This window comes from Ovis aries, chromosome 8, assembly GCF_016772045.2.
Source record: "Ovis aries strain OAR_USU_Benz2616 breed Rambouillet chromosome 8, ARS-UI_Ramb_v3.0, whole genome shotgun sequence".
Classification (NCBI taxonomy): Eukaryota; Metazoa; Chordata; class Mammalia; order Artiodactyla; family Bovidae; genus Ovis; species Ovis aries.
The window spans coordinates 73749875-73766535 of NC_056061.1; the positions used below are offsets into that span (position 1 = coordinate 73749875).

Genomic DNA, 16661 nt, shown 5'->3' on the forward strand with positions numbered 1-16661 from the left:
AACACATCAATTCATGATAGAAATCAGAAATATAACTACTACATCAGTGGGAAATGAAACTCAAGCTTGAATGAGACACAGATGCACTAGCAGTACTGCATTGCAGATGGATACCTTGCCACATTCTTAGGTGACATTGTGGTCATCTTGGCTACTAGAGACCATATGAGTTGATTTCTCCTTTCTCCTGCTGTAAGTCGGGGGAAATGATGCTCTTTTCCCATTTGAGGAGATATTGAGGTGATTAAGTCACATCCATGTTGCTGTTCCCCAGCAGAGAGGTGCCAGCCTGATAGATACAGGTTGTGAGGATCAGGCATGTGGGTCGGTTTCAGCTAGATGCTTCATTTGATTAACAGGCTGTTTCATGCTGTGTGATGCTAGTGTTTAACAGACTGCGCTATGAGGAAAGCCCAATAGTGCTTATAGTTGCCAGTAATTTATGACTGTGAATTTGCTTCTAAAATAATTATTTTGCTTCCTTGCAGATCAAAGGTCCACCATCAAAACACCAAAGACTCAAGACGCAGAAGATGATGAGGGGGCTCAGTGGAATTGTACTGCCTGTACTTTTTTGAACCATCCAGCCTTAATCCGTTGCGAACAGTGTGAGATGCCGAGGCATTTCTGAGCCAGGAGGCCCTATATCTTCTCTAAATCCACATCTGAAATTCAAGAAACCAGTCTGTCATCAGGGGAAAAGTTTCACTGCTACATAGGATTTTGTAAAATTGAAGGTGTGACAAGATGGTGGTGTGCTAATGTTAACTATCAACCCACAGAGCTAATAATACCTCAGTCTAATGTCATGGGCAGTTGAAATTCGTCACATGAAAGGTAATCTGCTAGAAGACTTGGTTGCCCACTGCCTAGCCATGTGCAGTGTTACCAGTAGCCCGTCATGGGTAATTCTCAACATATTAATGCCTAGGTGTTCCCAGGACTTTTTTCCCTCATGTCACTACTGAATTTTGACAGGAGGAAGGAATAGAATGATGGCCTTTTTTTTTTTTAAGCTTTCGGTGAAACACTACAAACATGAAGAAAAGCAACGAGGTTTAACTATTTAAAAACTGTTTGCTGCTGTATAGTGCCAGTGGAAAGGGGAAGAACTTCACAAATCTGTGGTACTCTTGGCCTTGTCTTTGTCTTCCCTGAAAACGTCTCCACTCTGTGAAGCGCCAGCATCTAGGCTCTAAAGATGAAAGGAGAGCAGCAGCATTGTCTGTACAAACCTGGAGTGAAATACCCCAAAGCTTTTCCTACTGTACAGAGCTCTCGAGTTTGCTTTAAGTGATTTCTTTTCTTCCTTATTATTTTCTTATATTTCTATATGTATAGTGTAATAGTCTTTTGTTAACTAATTTTCTTTTTTCCTTTTAGTGATTAAGTACTATCATGTCCCTTTTTAAGCCTTACATGAGAGAAGCATTGCCTTCAAAATAAAAAAGCATTAATGAAATGAAACTATGCACAAAATAACTTTCCTCTACTTATTCTGTGCTTTGCCCTCATGAGTACCGATGTTCTGTGAAGACGTATACAGATGCTGCACAGTGAACTGAAGAAAATATTACAAGACTTCTGTCTGTAGGTCACACTATGTACTGACTTTAGTGGTGGGTAACACAACATGGTGTTTTATCTTCCACAGGGAAGCTTAAAACAAAAGGTATTTTTAACCCACTGACAGCAACAAGGTTAAGCTTGCTTTATCTGCCTTGTGTCCCACAGAACTTCCACAAGAGATTACTATTGGGAAAGTACAGTTTCCAAACGAGCAGCAGTACCTACAGCCCTTTTTTTGGAGAGAAATTTAAACGCTTTACTGTTGGGGCAGTCCGTTTCTAAACCTGACTTGGTGGCAGTATCGTGTATATTTATGAAACAAGGCTAGTCGCATTTAGGACAACTGAAGAAAAGCTGGAAAAAAGAAAAACAAGCAAACTTGAACACTGAAGCAACCTCAAGCATCTCTTTATTTTGATGATATATTTTTATAAGGAAAATAAATATTCAGATGATCAGGAATGTATATAACGAAATGAAATCAAGGAAAAAATTACAATATGCATTTAAAAAAACAATTATGAAATTATATATCAGTGCTTAGAATGGGGTTAAGGGAAGTGCTGAAATGTAGCAAAAGATAGGAGATAATGTAGACTGGCACCCACTGTAAATGTTTGCAAATGAATATTTTTTAAATAAGCAAGATTATTACAGGTGATTCTATATGAATGTCAGAGCCTTAACTTCCAGGCTTTGCATCTTGTATATGAGAAGAACTATGACAATCCTAGTTAATTAGATGAGAAACCCAAAGCCTTTACATTTGATGCATTTTGTTTTAAAATAGGCCTTGTTTTTCAGCTTCATCTGCAGTTCTATGTGAAGATTGATAAATCAGTTTTTACTTGTTTTATTAATAAAACGTAATTTGGATATCTTGAGTTGATGGTTTTGTGATTTAGCTGGGTAAACTATCTTTGTAACAGATAAGTTATTTATAAAAATTAAAAAACTTATATTCTAACATGGATTTTGTGACTTGTTCTTAAAGTTTTATGGGACAGGAGGTAAATTATGCCCCAGCAGAACATTTGATAGTTAATAGAAATCAGAGGAAACTCAACCTCCAGAGTCTCCTCCTGACATCATGGCATTCTGTGGCAGTTCTCGGATTATTCGTATCGATTTCCCCAGGCTTCTTTTTAGCTAATGAAAGCAACCATGTTTCAGCTAAGCCAGAGAAATGAATATTCCTCTTTTCAAAGTTTATTATAGCTTTATTCTTTTGTTTCCCTTGGAGTTTTGTATTTTAAGTTTACCCCATTGTTGAAATGTGATTTCTTGGGCTGTTTAGCCTGAGTAAGTCGTTTAGTTCATATTTGCTCTTTCACACTATGTGTATGTGCTGAAGATGGCACTACTTCTCTGGAAGAGAACCTTTAAGAATTTTCAAAAACTTATGGCTCAGTTTTTCTGAGCTTGAAAAAGAGCCAGGTAGCGCTTGCTAATCTCATTATGACATAACTCAAAGCCCTACCATGGCTTCCCTGGTGGCTCAGATGGCAAAGAATTTACCTGCAATGCATTAGGCCCAGGGTTCGATCCCTGGGTCAGGAAGATCCCCTGGAGAAGGGAATGGCTACCCACTCCGGTATTCTTGCCTGGAGAATCCCATGGACAGAGGAACCTGGCAGGCTACAGTCCATGGGGGTCTCGAAGGAGTTGCACAGGACTGAGCAACTAACTTGTCTGCCATTGTTGGTCTTTTAAACCTGCTGCTGCTGCTGCTGCTAAGTCGCTTCAGTCATGTCCGACTGTGCGACCCCATAGACGGCAGCCCACTAGGCTTCCCCGTCCCTGGGATTCTCCAGGCAAGAACACTGGAGTGGCTTGCCATTTTCTTCTCCAATGCATGAAAGTGAAAAGTGAAAGCGAAGTCGCTCAGTCGTGTCAGACTTCGCGACCCCATGGACCACAGCCTACCAGGCTCCTGCATCCATGGGATTCTCCAGGCAAGAATACCAGAGTGGGTAGCCATTCCCTTCTCCAGGGGAAGCCATGGGGTGCCATTGCCTTCTCTTTTAAACCTAGTCGGACATACATATTCTTTGCCAGGGAACATGAGCAGTGAAAAAGAATTACAGGTCCTATGAGCCTCAGATGGAAAAATGGACTTCACTTCTCATTGCTGATCATACCTGGGTGCTAACATTCTTTATTTTTAAAAGGGAGGTGGGCAGTTAGCGGCTCATGTAAACTGGCCCTCTCAGGAAAGCTTTTATTTTTAACAAAATATTGGCCAGTATCTACTGTCATAGCTAGTACATTATACAAAGAAGATGCATATTGTATTGAGAATTTTTGTAGAAAAAATACGAAAATTTATTTTTCTTTTAAATTTGCCATTTTTAAAAAATGATCAAGAAGGATCAAGCTACAACATAATGTTAATTGACTTTATACTAGAGAATTGTGCAGAAAATCATATCTATGATATCCCAAACTATTAGCTCTTAGCTTTAAATTTGTAGTTTAATCAAAGCATGTATAAATAGCAAAGTTAACTGATGTTTCATCAGTTTCCTGTATCCCAATTTAATGTTGATAGGCAATTACAGTGAACAATGATAGTTTAAGAAATAAATGGTAAAAGATAAAATAACCTGTGAGTTATTGAAGATGGCCATGCTGCCTTAGAAAATAATGTCTGCAGTGGCACCAAAGGCCATTCCAGATTTAATGTATGCTTGCTAGGTATTAGTATAGTTTTACAGATAATATTACAAAATACTTAATTTCTCCATGACAAGTGAGCATGTTTTTTGTGGCTCTAGTTTTTAGAAGCTATAATTATATCCATTTACTTGAAGATTAAGTGATTCAGGGTTGCGATTTCATTTTCGTTGTTGCCATCTGAAAATATAGGCAAATGAGAGAAAAGACTTCCTCTAAAGAAAGCACAGTTTTGTAGCTTTGTATTTGTTAAATTGGATTTTCCCCCCTCAACATGTACTAGGCTGTTCGGTGTTTTTTTTTGTTCCTGTCTTTTTTTCCCCAGGGAGTGTAGTTAATCATTAAAAATGCTTGGTTATGCATGTCTTCGCAACTATTAAGTTTTTTCCATGTTATAGATTCAAAACTAGAGTTGCTATGTTAACAGTATAATAGTTCATTTATTTACTTAGTTGTTTAAGAAGGGAAAGCAATTGCTTTCATAATACTGCCACTTTGTTCCACAGCTAGACCCCCTCAAGTCTTAAAAGAGTTGGGACAGCTGCAATCCAATTGGGCATCTCCCTGGATTTACTCTGTGATCCTGGGATAGTCACTTGCTTTTCACTCCTTACCTTGTTAAAGGAAGATTATATTAATGTTAAAATGCTCCTCACAGGGGTGTTGAGGGGCTTAATGTGAGTCCATCAGAGCCAACCTGTTCTCTCGCTAGGAACCACATTATCCTAAAGCTGTGGGTTATGTTTCTGTATGAATGGGTTTTGAAACATTTTTCTCAACAGTATTTATTAACGAACAAAATGGTAATTTGACATTTCTTTCTTTGAATTGGCCTCAGAACATCTCAGTCTTTCAGAGTTTGGTATTTCAGTCACTGTGATTGAAATTCTATCCCTCTTTTGATGTCAAAAGATTTATTGCTTTGCAAAGGTTTCAAGGCTGACCTGAAGATCAAGTCTGTTTATACATGTCCAGCTCTCTCAAGAATGTACTTTTTATGATGGAGAATAACAAATTATTTCTCCAGGAAAATAAATACTTTCTTCAAAGGACTTAGTCCAGTGTTTGCACATCTGCATATTTGTTTTAACCCTAAAATTGACCCAAAGTCCTCTTCATTCTAGCTACTCTTTACAGATCCCCTTCTTTACCCCTTTCCCTCAACCCCTTTCCTGAGGGTTGGAATACATCCTTCCTTCGATCGCAACTGCACTCAGCACTCCATACCTACAGGTTCTACATCTTCAGATTTAAGCAACTATAGATCAAAAATACTCAGGAAAAAAGTTGCAGAAATCAGAACTTGAATTTATTGTGTATCAGCAACTATTTACATTGTATGAGGTACTGTAAGAATCAGAGATGACTTCAGACATACTAAATACTATGCCTTTTTATATAAGGGGCTTGAACATCCACAGATTTTGGTATGGGGTCAGGAGGATACCAAGAGATGACTTAAATAATAGAACCATCACAACTTTCTGATCCACATTCCAAAAATGTTTGTTGATCCTCATAGCACACTGAATAAGTACTGCAGTATCTTCATTGGGGAAATGTTTTCCAGAGATTTTAAAAAAGGAAACAACATTCCCACCTGAGAACCACCAACTAGTTCCTGGCAGGCTCGCGCCTTTCACACTGATCTAAGTGGTTCCACGTCCAGCTTCCTCTTAGCGTGCACACTGCAGCTAGAATAAAGAGAAGACGTCCTATCCATGTTCTCTTCAGAAATGTCAACTCTTTCTCCATTGCTAAGATTCTGTAGTCTGATCAGGATGCCTTTACTTTCCAATAGAATACACTTTACAACTCAGCCGGCCTAACCACTCACTGTAGTAGATCTTGCACTTCTCCCCACCCCACCATGTACTTTCGTCCATCCCATTTCCCCAGTCTTACTTCAAGCAGGACAAGACTAGGAGGACTTTCCAAACTACACCTTCTTGCAACCCTTGGATAATTTTCTGCCCACGTGGCGTTCATTGCTGCTGTGACCTCTCCATTTACATACTGACAGTAGGTATTGTGACATACCCACTTTGGGTCCACACAGTCAATGCCGCTGTGCATAAGGAGTCAGTAATTGATGGTGATAATGATCCTTGAGGACCAAGTTAAGTGAGAACGCTTCAACTCTCAACATGCATTTCTGGAAGATGATGGAGAAGTCGAGACCTCTGGATATTCTGGAACCTTCAGAAATTTGGCATTTGAAATTGAGTCTCCTGATTCTGTTACCTCTGATTTCACTTTAGAGCTTTAATTTTGTCTTTTCTTAGATAAAGATGTTTGCATGACTTATTCTTAAACATAACAAGGATCAATTTTTTTTGAACTAACTATTGAAGCAGAGAGGAACATGGGAGAATATTTTTCTCGGAAAATTGGTATAGAAAAGACAAAAGTTGAATGTGAAATGTGTGATAACTCGCTTCCCCTTTCCCAAGAGGGGAATGGAAAGGCAGACTTTTAACTAAAGGAACAATAGCAGAGAGCAGGGACTAGGAGTGTATCTGTGACGAGGGTGTGTATAACCAAGACACTACCTGTGCGATGGATGCCACGAAATGTATACATTTTATGACGTGAATCAACTTGAAGTCAAAATTACTACCATTTTGAGTTTTTGTTTGTTTTCTGATTTTTTAATTTATTTTTTTATTGAAGGATAATTGCTTTACAGAATTTTGTTGTTTTCTGTCAAACCTCAAACATGAAGCAGCCATAGGTATACATATATCCACTCCCTTTTGAACCTTTCTCCCATCTCCCACCCCATCCTACCCCTCTAGATTGATACAGAGCCCCTGTTTGAGTTTCCTGAGCCATACAGCATATTCCCATTGGCTATCTATTTTACATACGGTAATGTAAGTTTCCATGTTACTCTCCATACATCTCACCCTCTCTTCCCCTCTCCCTATGTCCACAAGTCTATTCTCTATGTCTGTTTCTCCATTCAGTTCAGTTCAGTTCAGTGGCTCAGTCATGTCTGACTCTTTGCGACCCCATGAATCACAGCACGCCAGGCATCCCTGTCCATCACCATCTCTTGAGTTCACTCAAACTCACGTCCATCAAGTCAGTGATGCCATCCAGCTATCTCATCCTCTGTCATCCCCTTCTCCTCCTGCCCCCAATCCCTCCCAGCATCAGAGTCTTTTCCAGTGAGTCAACTCTTCGCATGAGGTGGCCAAAGTACTGGAGTTTCAGCTTTAGCATCATGCCTTCCAAAGAAATCCCAGGGCTGATCTCCTTTAGAATGGACTTGTTGGATCTCCTTGCAGTCCAAGGGACTCTCAAGAGTCTTCTCCAACACCACAGTTCAAAAGCATCAATTCTTCAGTGCTCAGCTTTCTTCACAGTCCAACTCTCACATCCATACATGACCACTGGAAAACCTTTGTTGGCAAAGTAATGTCTCTGCTTTTCAATATGCTATCTAGATTGGTCATAACTTTTCTTCCAAGGAGTAAGCATCTTTTAATTTCATGGCTATAGTCACCATCTGCTGCCCTGCAAATAAGTTCTTCAGTACTATTCTAGATTCTGTATATATGCGTTAGAATACGATATTTATCTTTCTCTTTCTGACTTACTTCACTCTGTATGATAGGTTCTAGGTTCATCTACCTCATTAGAACAGATTCAAATGTGTTCCTTTTTATGGCTGAGTATGAAATTAAAAGACGCTTACTCCTTCGGAGCAAAGTTATGACCAACCTAGATAGCATATTAAAAAGCAGAGATATTACTTTGCCAACAAAGGTCCGTCTAGTCAAGGCTATGGTTTTTCCAGTGGTCACGTATGAATGTGAGAGTTGGACTGTGAAGAAAGCTGAGCACCAAAGAATTGATGCTTTGAACTGTGGTGTTGGAGAAGACTCTTGAGAGTCCCTTGGACTGCAAGGAGATCCAACCAGTCTATCCTAAAGGAGATCAGTCCTGGTTGTCATTGGAAGGACTGATGCTAAAGCTGAAACTCCAGTACTTTGGCCACCTCATGCAAAAAGTTGACTTATTGGAAAAGACCCTGATGCTGGGAGGGATTGGGGGCAGGAGGAGAAGGGGATGACAGAGGATGAGATAGCTGGATGGCATCACTGACTCAATGCACGTGAGTTTGAGTAAACTCCAGGAGTTGGTGATGGATAGGGAGGCCTGGCATACTGCGATTCATGGGGTCACAAAGAGTTGGACATGACTGAGTGACTGGACTGAACTGAACTGAATATTCCATTGTGTATACGTACCACAACTTTATCCACTCATCTGTCGATGGACATGTAGGTTGCTTCCATGTTCTAACTATCGTAAATAGTGCTGCAATGAACAATGGGGTACATATGTCTTTTTCAATTTGGGTTTCCTCAGGGTATATGCCTAGGAGTGGGATTGCTGGGTCATATAGTGATTTTATTCCTAGATGTTAAGGAATCTCCAAACTGTCTTCCATAGTGGCTGTATCAATTTACATTCCCACCAAGAGTGCAAGAGCATTCCCTTTTCTCCACACCCTCTCCAGCTTTTATTGTTTGTAGACTTTGTTGATGGCCATTCTGACTGGGGTAAGGTGATATCTCATTGTGGTTTTGATTTGCATTTCTCTAATAATGAGCGATGTTAAGCATCTTTGCATGTGTTTGTTAGCCATCTGTATGTCTTCTTTGGAAAAGTCTCTGTTTAGGTCTTTTTCCCACTTTTTGATTGGGTTGTTTGTTTTTCTGGTATTGTGTTGTATGAGCTACTTGTATATTTTGGAAATTAATTCTTTGTCAGTTGTTTCATTTGCTATTATTTTCTCCCATTCTGAGCACTGTCTTTTCACCTTGTTTACAGTTTCCTTTGCTATGCAAAAGCTTTTAAGTTTAATCAGGTCCCACTTGTTTACTTTTGTTTTTATTTCTATTATGCCAGGAGGTGGATCATAGAGCATCTTGCTTTGATTTATGTCATCGACTGTTCTGCCTATGTTTTCCTCTAAGAGATTTATAGTTTCTGGTCTTATATTTAGGTCTTTAATCCATTTTGAATTATCTTTGTGTATAGTTAGGAAGTGCTCTAATTTCATTCTTTTACATGTAGCTGTCCAGTTTTCCCAGCACCATTCATTCATTGAAGAGGCTGTCTTTACCCCCATTGTATATTCTTGCCTCCTTTGTCAAAAATAAGGTAACTATAGGTGCATGGGTTTATTTCTGGGCTTTGTATCTTGTTCCATTAGTCTACATTTCTGTTTTTGTGTCAGTACCATACTGTCTTGATGACTTTTTGTAGTACAATCTGAAGTCAGGAAGGTTGATTCCTCCAGCTCTATTCTTCCTTCTTAAGATGGCTTTGGCTATTCCAGGATCTTTTATGTTTCCACATGAATTGTGAAATGTTTTGTTCTAGTTCTGTAAAAAATGCCATTGGTAATTTGATAGGGATCACATTGACTTATTGAGTTTTAATAGAATTATTCCACAGACTGTTTCACTGAAGCGCCAGATTCAATATCCCAAAGCATAGTTACATTACTATTGAATAGCAGAAACATACAGCCAAGTTTTTTAAACTTGTCACCTGTATTTCTTCATTAACCACAATTTTATTCTCTTCTACTGTTCACAACCATTAACATACCATAGTTAAAAGCACTGATTTCATATTACTGAAACAAATGGCCCCCACGTTCTAAGACAAGTGAAATAAGCAAGACTCAAGCCACAGTTGTAATATATAGTGGAACTATTTGTAACTCTTTCTGTATTTTCCAGGTCTCCTATAAATGTGTTGTCATACTTTCATAACTTAAAAAATAGAAGAGAAAAAATTTTAAAAAGAATCAGCAGGACTTGCTGGAAACCTTTAGCCAATAGTCATTTTTTCCCTCTGAGCATGTGTGCTCCGGCATCTGTGTTTGCTACAGGGGAGAAATCTTAAGACCCTTAGCACTGTATAAACCTTTCATTTTTCATGGCATTTTTATGTAATCATGAGTCCACAAGTAAAAAGATTTTATTACTATACTGAGTCATTGGTTCTATTTTCTCAGATTTCTACAAGCAAATAGAGGAAAAAAATACCCTTCCATTCTCAATAAATGCAATTTAGTAACACCAGCTGTCTCCTGTCAACAGAAGAGTGACCTTCAGTTATTCCTTGTACAATCTGTTTTCATTTCCTAAGGTCCCAGGTTGCTCTACTATGCTTTAAAAATTATAATTGGACATAGAAACTTTGGCATCTTCATTCATTCAGAAAATGGGCTTAATATGTGTTTCCTGGCGCTTGCATGTCCTATGCGTTGCCTACATGCTGGGGGCTTGTTGGAGGTCTCCTCCCACTGCGTTTGTTACACCGCTCTCTCTCTCTCTGCCTGTGCTGTTCAGGATCATTTCATGGACCTAGGTTACCTCAGAATTGTGCTATCCAGTTACACTGGTTTTTGTTACATCCTTCTTTCTAATGCATCCATGCTTTGGTCACACTGAGGGGCATGCAGAACTTCCCCAACCAGGGATCGAACCAGCACCCACAGCAGTGAAAGTGCTGAGTCCTAACCACTGGACCACCAGGGAATTCCCTCTGCTGTTTTTATACACTCTTTGTTTTCTAACATTTTAGATTAGTTAACTGTTAACCATCCATCCTGAATTCATCCCCCTGTACGTCCTAAGCATTTTCTCTGGAGGTCTGTACATGACCCTCGAGGAGACAAGCAGCATGGGTGGTGATTCGTAACCTCAGGACCAGCCATGACTCAGTCCTGGGAATCATCTCAGAACACCTCTAACTTGGCACATCCTCCAACTACGCTGCTCGAGTTTACTGGCTTGATAAAGAAATCCAAGCAGACATACGTACCTCACATTGCACTTCCCTGTTTCTCTTAAGAAAGAGAATCACATTGATCTGATAAGGTTTGCTTCTTCAGCAAATAGTCTGGGCACTGTGTAGTTTTTAAAAGAACAGTTAACACCTGCTTTTTACTACATTATTAGGCACTGTTCTAAACGCTTTTCAGGGCTTCCCTTTTAGTTCAGTTGGTAAAGAATTTGCCTGCAATTCAGGAGACCCCAGTTCAATTCCTGGTTTGGGAAGATCCCCTGGAGAAGGGCATGGCTACCCACTCCAGTATTCTGGCCTGGAGAATTCCATGGACTGTATAGTCCCTGGGGTCACAAAGAGTGGGACACGACTTTCACTTTCTTTCACTTTCTAGATGCTTCTCAAATATTAACTCAAGTGATCCTCATAACAACCCAAAGAGGCAGATGACATGATATTTCCATTTACAAAAGAAGAACTGAGGCAAAGAGAGGTTAAGTAACTCTCCCACAGGAATAGGACTCGAAAGTGAAAGTGAAGTCACCTAGTCGTGTCCAACTCTTTGTGACCCCATGGACTGCAGCCTGCCAGACTCCTCCATCCGTGGCATTTTCCAGGTAAGAATACTACAGTGGGTTGCCATTTCCTTCCCCAGGAGATCTTTCCAACCCAGGGATTGAACCCGGGTCTCCCACACTGTAGGCAGACACTTTACCATCTGAGCCACCAGGGAAGTCCTGGCCAGTATTAAAAACCAAGCAGTCTCTAGCCGCCCTTTTAACCACTGCAGTGCGCTGCCTCAGGCTCTCCAGGGAGCAGAGCAATTTGTATGTCTATTCCAAGGCAGCTATTTATTCCAGCTCTCAATCCCTGAAATCTTCTTTCCATGAGGAGGAATTTCACATTTGAACTCCTGCTACTCCGCCTTTTGCTCATCTTCCTAATCTGATTCCTACAAGTGAGGACAGGATCTCTTGTTTTGTTCATCGCTAGGTACCTGCTCCCCACGTGAGCAGGAAGTGCACCGAAGTGTGCAATGAATTTTAAGTGACCTGATAAATTTGGTAATCTCATGTAACTTTATTTTTCTATCATGTCCCCACCAAGTGCATCTCAATATCACATTCCTCCCATAGGCGAGGCATTGTGTTAGACAGCATGGCAGATAAAGTCACCACCTTAGAGCTTATAGGAGGGAACTATGCACAGTCAATCCTTGTTATTCTCGGAATTCCATACAATTTGTGAATTGGGGGGGCTCCCTGGTTGTACAGTGGATGGGATCCTCCTGCCAACACAGGGGACAACAGCTTCGATCCCTGGTTCGAAGAAGATTTCTCTTGCAGCAGAGCAACTGAGCCCGCGAGCCACGACTGCTGAAACCCGCACACCCTAGAGCCCAGGGGCAGCAGCGAAGACCCAGTGCAGCCACAGCCAGAGTGAATTCACTGGTTTCCATCTGTGGATTTGCCTCCTCACGATAGTCATTCACGGGCGTGAACAGAACAGAGGCAGTGCTGGGTCTTGTGATGCTCAGGCTCAGGTCAGACAGACCCCACGAGGACCCCGCCTTCTTGTTTCAGCTCTCCTACTTCAAACACTTGTTTCAGCTGTCCTACTTCAAACACCTGTCCCTTTTTTACAGACTATTTAGTGCCACAGGTTTTGCATTTGGGGGCTTTTCATTGTTTACAGTGACCCCTCAAACATAATGCTGTCTAGTGTTCCTGAGTTCAAGCCCAGCCTGTGCCTGTGAAGAAGACGGTGTGTCAGGCAAGTTTCATCCGGGCATGAGCGAGTCAAACAGTGCTGCTACCGGGGAGGTCGACGTCAACAAGTCAACCATATAGATGAAAAGCACACAGCAAAAACAAGGTCACGTATTGATTGGTTGATGAAAACACTGTGACCAGAGCCTCATGGGAACCTAACCCTGTATTCCCCTAGGAGCAGCGATTTTGTATTGACAATTTCAGTGTTTGTGGAGACTTCAAAGAACACAACTACCTTAAATAACGAGAATCGACTATAATTATAAGGCAAGTGCTGTACAGAGGGGCACAAGGTTCAGGGATGGGAGAGATGACTTCTACTGGTCAATTCAAAGACAACTTATGAAAGGGAGGCATTTGAAATGGGATTCATGGCAGGTGAGAATCTGACAGAGGTGAGAAGACATTCCAAATACACATTCCTGTAGGAATCTAGAGGCTACAGAGACTGCAAAGATCCACAGGGAACCTCGCTTGGCTGAAAGGTAAGTACAGGTTGGGAAGATAAGGCAGGAAAGATAATTTGAACCATTCTGTTGATGATGATTGAGAGTGTACTTAATCTGATAGACAATAATGAGCCATGGAAGCTTTGGGGGTAACTTGCCAAGGAAATGAAAATGGAAGTCCATATAAAGACTTGAACATAAATGTTGACAGCAGAATTATTCATTATAGCCCCAAACTGGGAACAACCCACACGCCCATCAATAGGTGAAGGGACAAACAGATGTCATCTATCTACACATTGGAATGATTGATGAAGGGACAAACAGATGTCATCTGTCTACACACTGGAATGATTGAAAAGGAACAAATCCTGACACCACAACGTAGATGAATCATACATGTGTTACACTGAGTGAAAGAAGCCAGACAGTCAATTCAGTCACTCAGTCGTGTCCGACTCTTTGCAACCCTATGGACTGCAGCACGCCAGGCTCCCCTGTCCATCACCAACTCCTGGACCTTGCTCAGACTCACATCCATCAAGTCGGTGATACCATCCAACCATCTCATCCTATTTCATCCATCCCCTTCTCCTCCAGCCTTCAATCTTTCCCAGCATCAGGGTCTTTCCCAATGAGTCAGTTCAAATGTATCCACTTGTCAAAACTCATTTAAAAATTGGGAACTTTCTATATAAAACTCACACAATTTATGTGAGTGCACATCATTGTATTAAAACAATGCATATTAAATTAAATTAAAATAATGAATGTGTCTTAAAAGAAACTTTAGGGGAGGAAACCTCTAATACATTTTAATACTTTGAGGTGAAAAGTAATGAAAAAACACTCGTGAGAAAGGCAAATAAGGGGAAAAGCAGAAAGACAAGTACCAACTAGGTGCCCTCTTGTAATGATCAGGTATAAGGTGGTACCTTGTCACATCTGAAGCTAAGGACTCACAGACATCATCCTATATGAGAATTTCCATTATCGATACTGTGGCTAACTTGTGTTTTATTTACAAGTTCATAGTAGTAAATATACCAGTTTCTCTGAAAGCTGTCACCGTCTATCAGGTGACCAAGATACCTGGTTGGTGTTCTTCTCAATCCACTGACACCATTGAATTAATACTGAGAAAGATGAGAACAACCTGCGCTGAGGAGCGTCGTGTCCTCATTTGTTCTTGGGAGCTCAGCATGAGATCAGCGCCTGTGAACACACTGTGGAAGCGGCTAGTGAACTGTACCCCCAAGATCAGTGCTGTCTTAGGACCTTGGTTCCTCTGGTCCCTCCTAGGGGCCGTTCGTTTTGCGAGGGAGGGAAGGGCTGGCCTGTCCTGGTGCTCAGTCCCACGCAGCCCGTGGGGGCGGGAAGCCCCAGGGCACAGCCTCTGGCAGCTCAAATTCTGCAGCACCAACAGACGTCCTCCCAGGGTGACTGCTTTTTCATTAAACTATTTAATTCTAGTAATTTTCTTGTATATAAAATTAATACCTCTGGTTATACTCGCTATGTAACATTTTATGATGACACTCCCTCAACAACCATCAGATGCTTCTACTGAGTTAAACCTTACTTTAGAAATTTCTTTCTTATTCATTCAAAACATGCAGTCCTACGTGCCAAGGCTTATTCTGGTTCTAGGGACACAGGCCCAGCGTTACGGTCTCCCCTGAGCCCACCTGGCCCCGGGGACCTCTCACGTTCCTGCACTGCCTGTCATGTGCCTGCTTTGAGAGTGGTCTTGTCATGTCTCAGCTTCATGTTCTCCCCTTAGTAGCCTGTGCTCAAACTCAAGAGAATACTGTTCTAGTAGTTTTTTGGGTTGTTTTGTTTTGGCTGTGCCATGGGTCATGCAGAATCTTCGTTCCCCAACCAGGGATTGTACCGGGGCCCCCTGCATCGGAATCATGGAGTCTTAACCACTGGACCGTCAGGGAAGTCCCGAAAATACACTTCTAAATGTCAGCAACCGTTTCCTTTACTGAAGAACTGTGAACTGGCTTTTCTGGCTTTTACTTCTGTGAAACCGTGGAGAACCTCAGCAGTCAAGACGTGCTGCAGAGTGCTCCAAAAATCAGCTGTCAGTCTCTTTAGAACTGGTTTCGGTTCTGAGATTGAGGCGGGTGGAAAGGGAAATGGGCAAGGGAACCGCTCTGGGGTCACCGCACCTGAAAGGCTGGAGAGGGGCTCTCTGATCCTATACTCCTTGCTTCTTGATTTGCTCAGCACCCGTTGATACTAAGTTGGATGGATTCCTAAATCTGACACGGTGTTGCTTCTTTCTTGCTGTCTTTCAATGTTCTCTTTAATAAGGAAGGGAGAGCGAGGCTATCTCAAAAGGATGCTTCCCTCCTTGACCGCTGAGCTGGGGTGAGGGACTCAGCACATGCGTGGCTTCTCCCCTTGCACCCCACTTTCTTGCTTTCTAAGCAGATCATGAGAACATCTTCCATCCGCCCAGCTCCAGGCGGCACGACTCCTGACTGCTGAATAAACAGAATGGAAGTCGAGCAGCAGAAAAGCACAAATGCACACAGAGGCATAATTATAAGGGAACGTTTTTGACTTGAAAACATTGCTCACCCGGAAAAAACTTTAGCGAGAGGAGTTTAATCTGTTTTCAGTTTTCCCTTCAGAAATAGTTTCTGACAGGGCTGATATTTCCAGAGTTCAAAAGCAACTCTTCGAGCAGAGGATTAAAGTTGTGATTAATTCCACAAGACGGCACAGACGTGGTCCAGCAGGCTTCAAAAGCACCTAGGATGCTGATCACAGGAAACGGACGTGAGTGGAGGAAGCAACGGCTCCATGGAGGGGTCTGGGCTCCTCCGCACCTCGGAAGGCACTGCTTGAAAGTCCACACGAAGCTATCACCTCCAGTGCCTGAGAACGAAGTCCCCCCAGCAGTGGGCCTTTGCCGACCACCTACATTGGCTTGGCTAAGGCATTTAACCTTGTGTGAGTCCCATCCCTACCCCTCTTCACAAAGCACTAATGGAAAAAAAAAAAAAAAAGAAAGAAAGAAAAAACTCACAACTACACACAATGTGAGCACGCAGCGTGAGCATACACATTGAGTTTACGGGCTCATCGGGAGAAACAGCAACAGAGCCAGGGAAAGAGAAGAGCCCCGAAGAGGGATGTTTATTCCGGTGGCTCCCTTACCCAGACTTCAAGCTACTCCCAGCCCATGCCGATTCCTTCAGCGATCTGTGGCAAATAAGAAAAAATGAGAACAATATGCTGCATTTCCATAGCTGATTTTTTTTAAGGCTGCCTGTTCTAAACATTTTTAAACTTCTCTGTAGACCCTAAACCCCTTGAGACATGACCTAGCAGTGAAGGCTTTAAATTCGAAGGGCCTCTC

At 41.6% G+C, this 16661-nt stretch overlaps 1 protein-coding gene and 1 non-coding gene across 3 annotated transcripts in view; one reads left to right on the forward strand and one right to left on the reverse strand.

Moving 5' to 3' along the window:
• Nucleotides 1-2536, forward strand: part of TAB2 (TGF-beta activated kinase 1 (MAP3K7) binding protein 2) — an 86284-nt gene extending 83748 nt beyond the window's left edge. For both annotated transcript variants that reach the window (XM_015097463.3, XM_042253587.1), the window contains one exon: nucleotides 489-2536. In XM_015097463.3, coding sequence (XP_014952949.1) covers nucleotides 489-631 — 143 coding nt within the window. In that variant the 3' untranslated portion in view covers nucleotides 632-2536. The remainder of the gene's footprint in view (nucleotides 1-488) is intronic.
• An 8205-nt stretch (nucleotides 2537-10741) lies between these two features.
• On the reverse strand, nucleotides 10742-10814 carry TRNAE-UUC (transfer RNA glutamic acid (anticodon UUC)). Its single transcript has one exon. It is a non-coding gene; the product is annotated as a tRNA-Glu (tRNA).
• Nucleotides 10815-16661: the final 5847 nt, after the last annotated feature.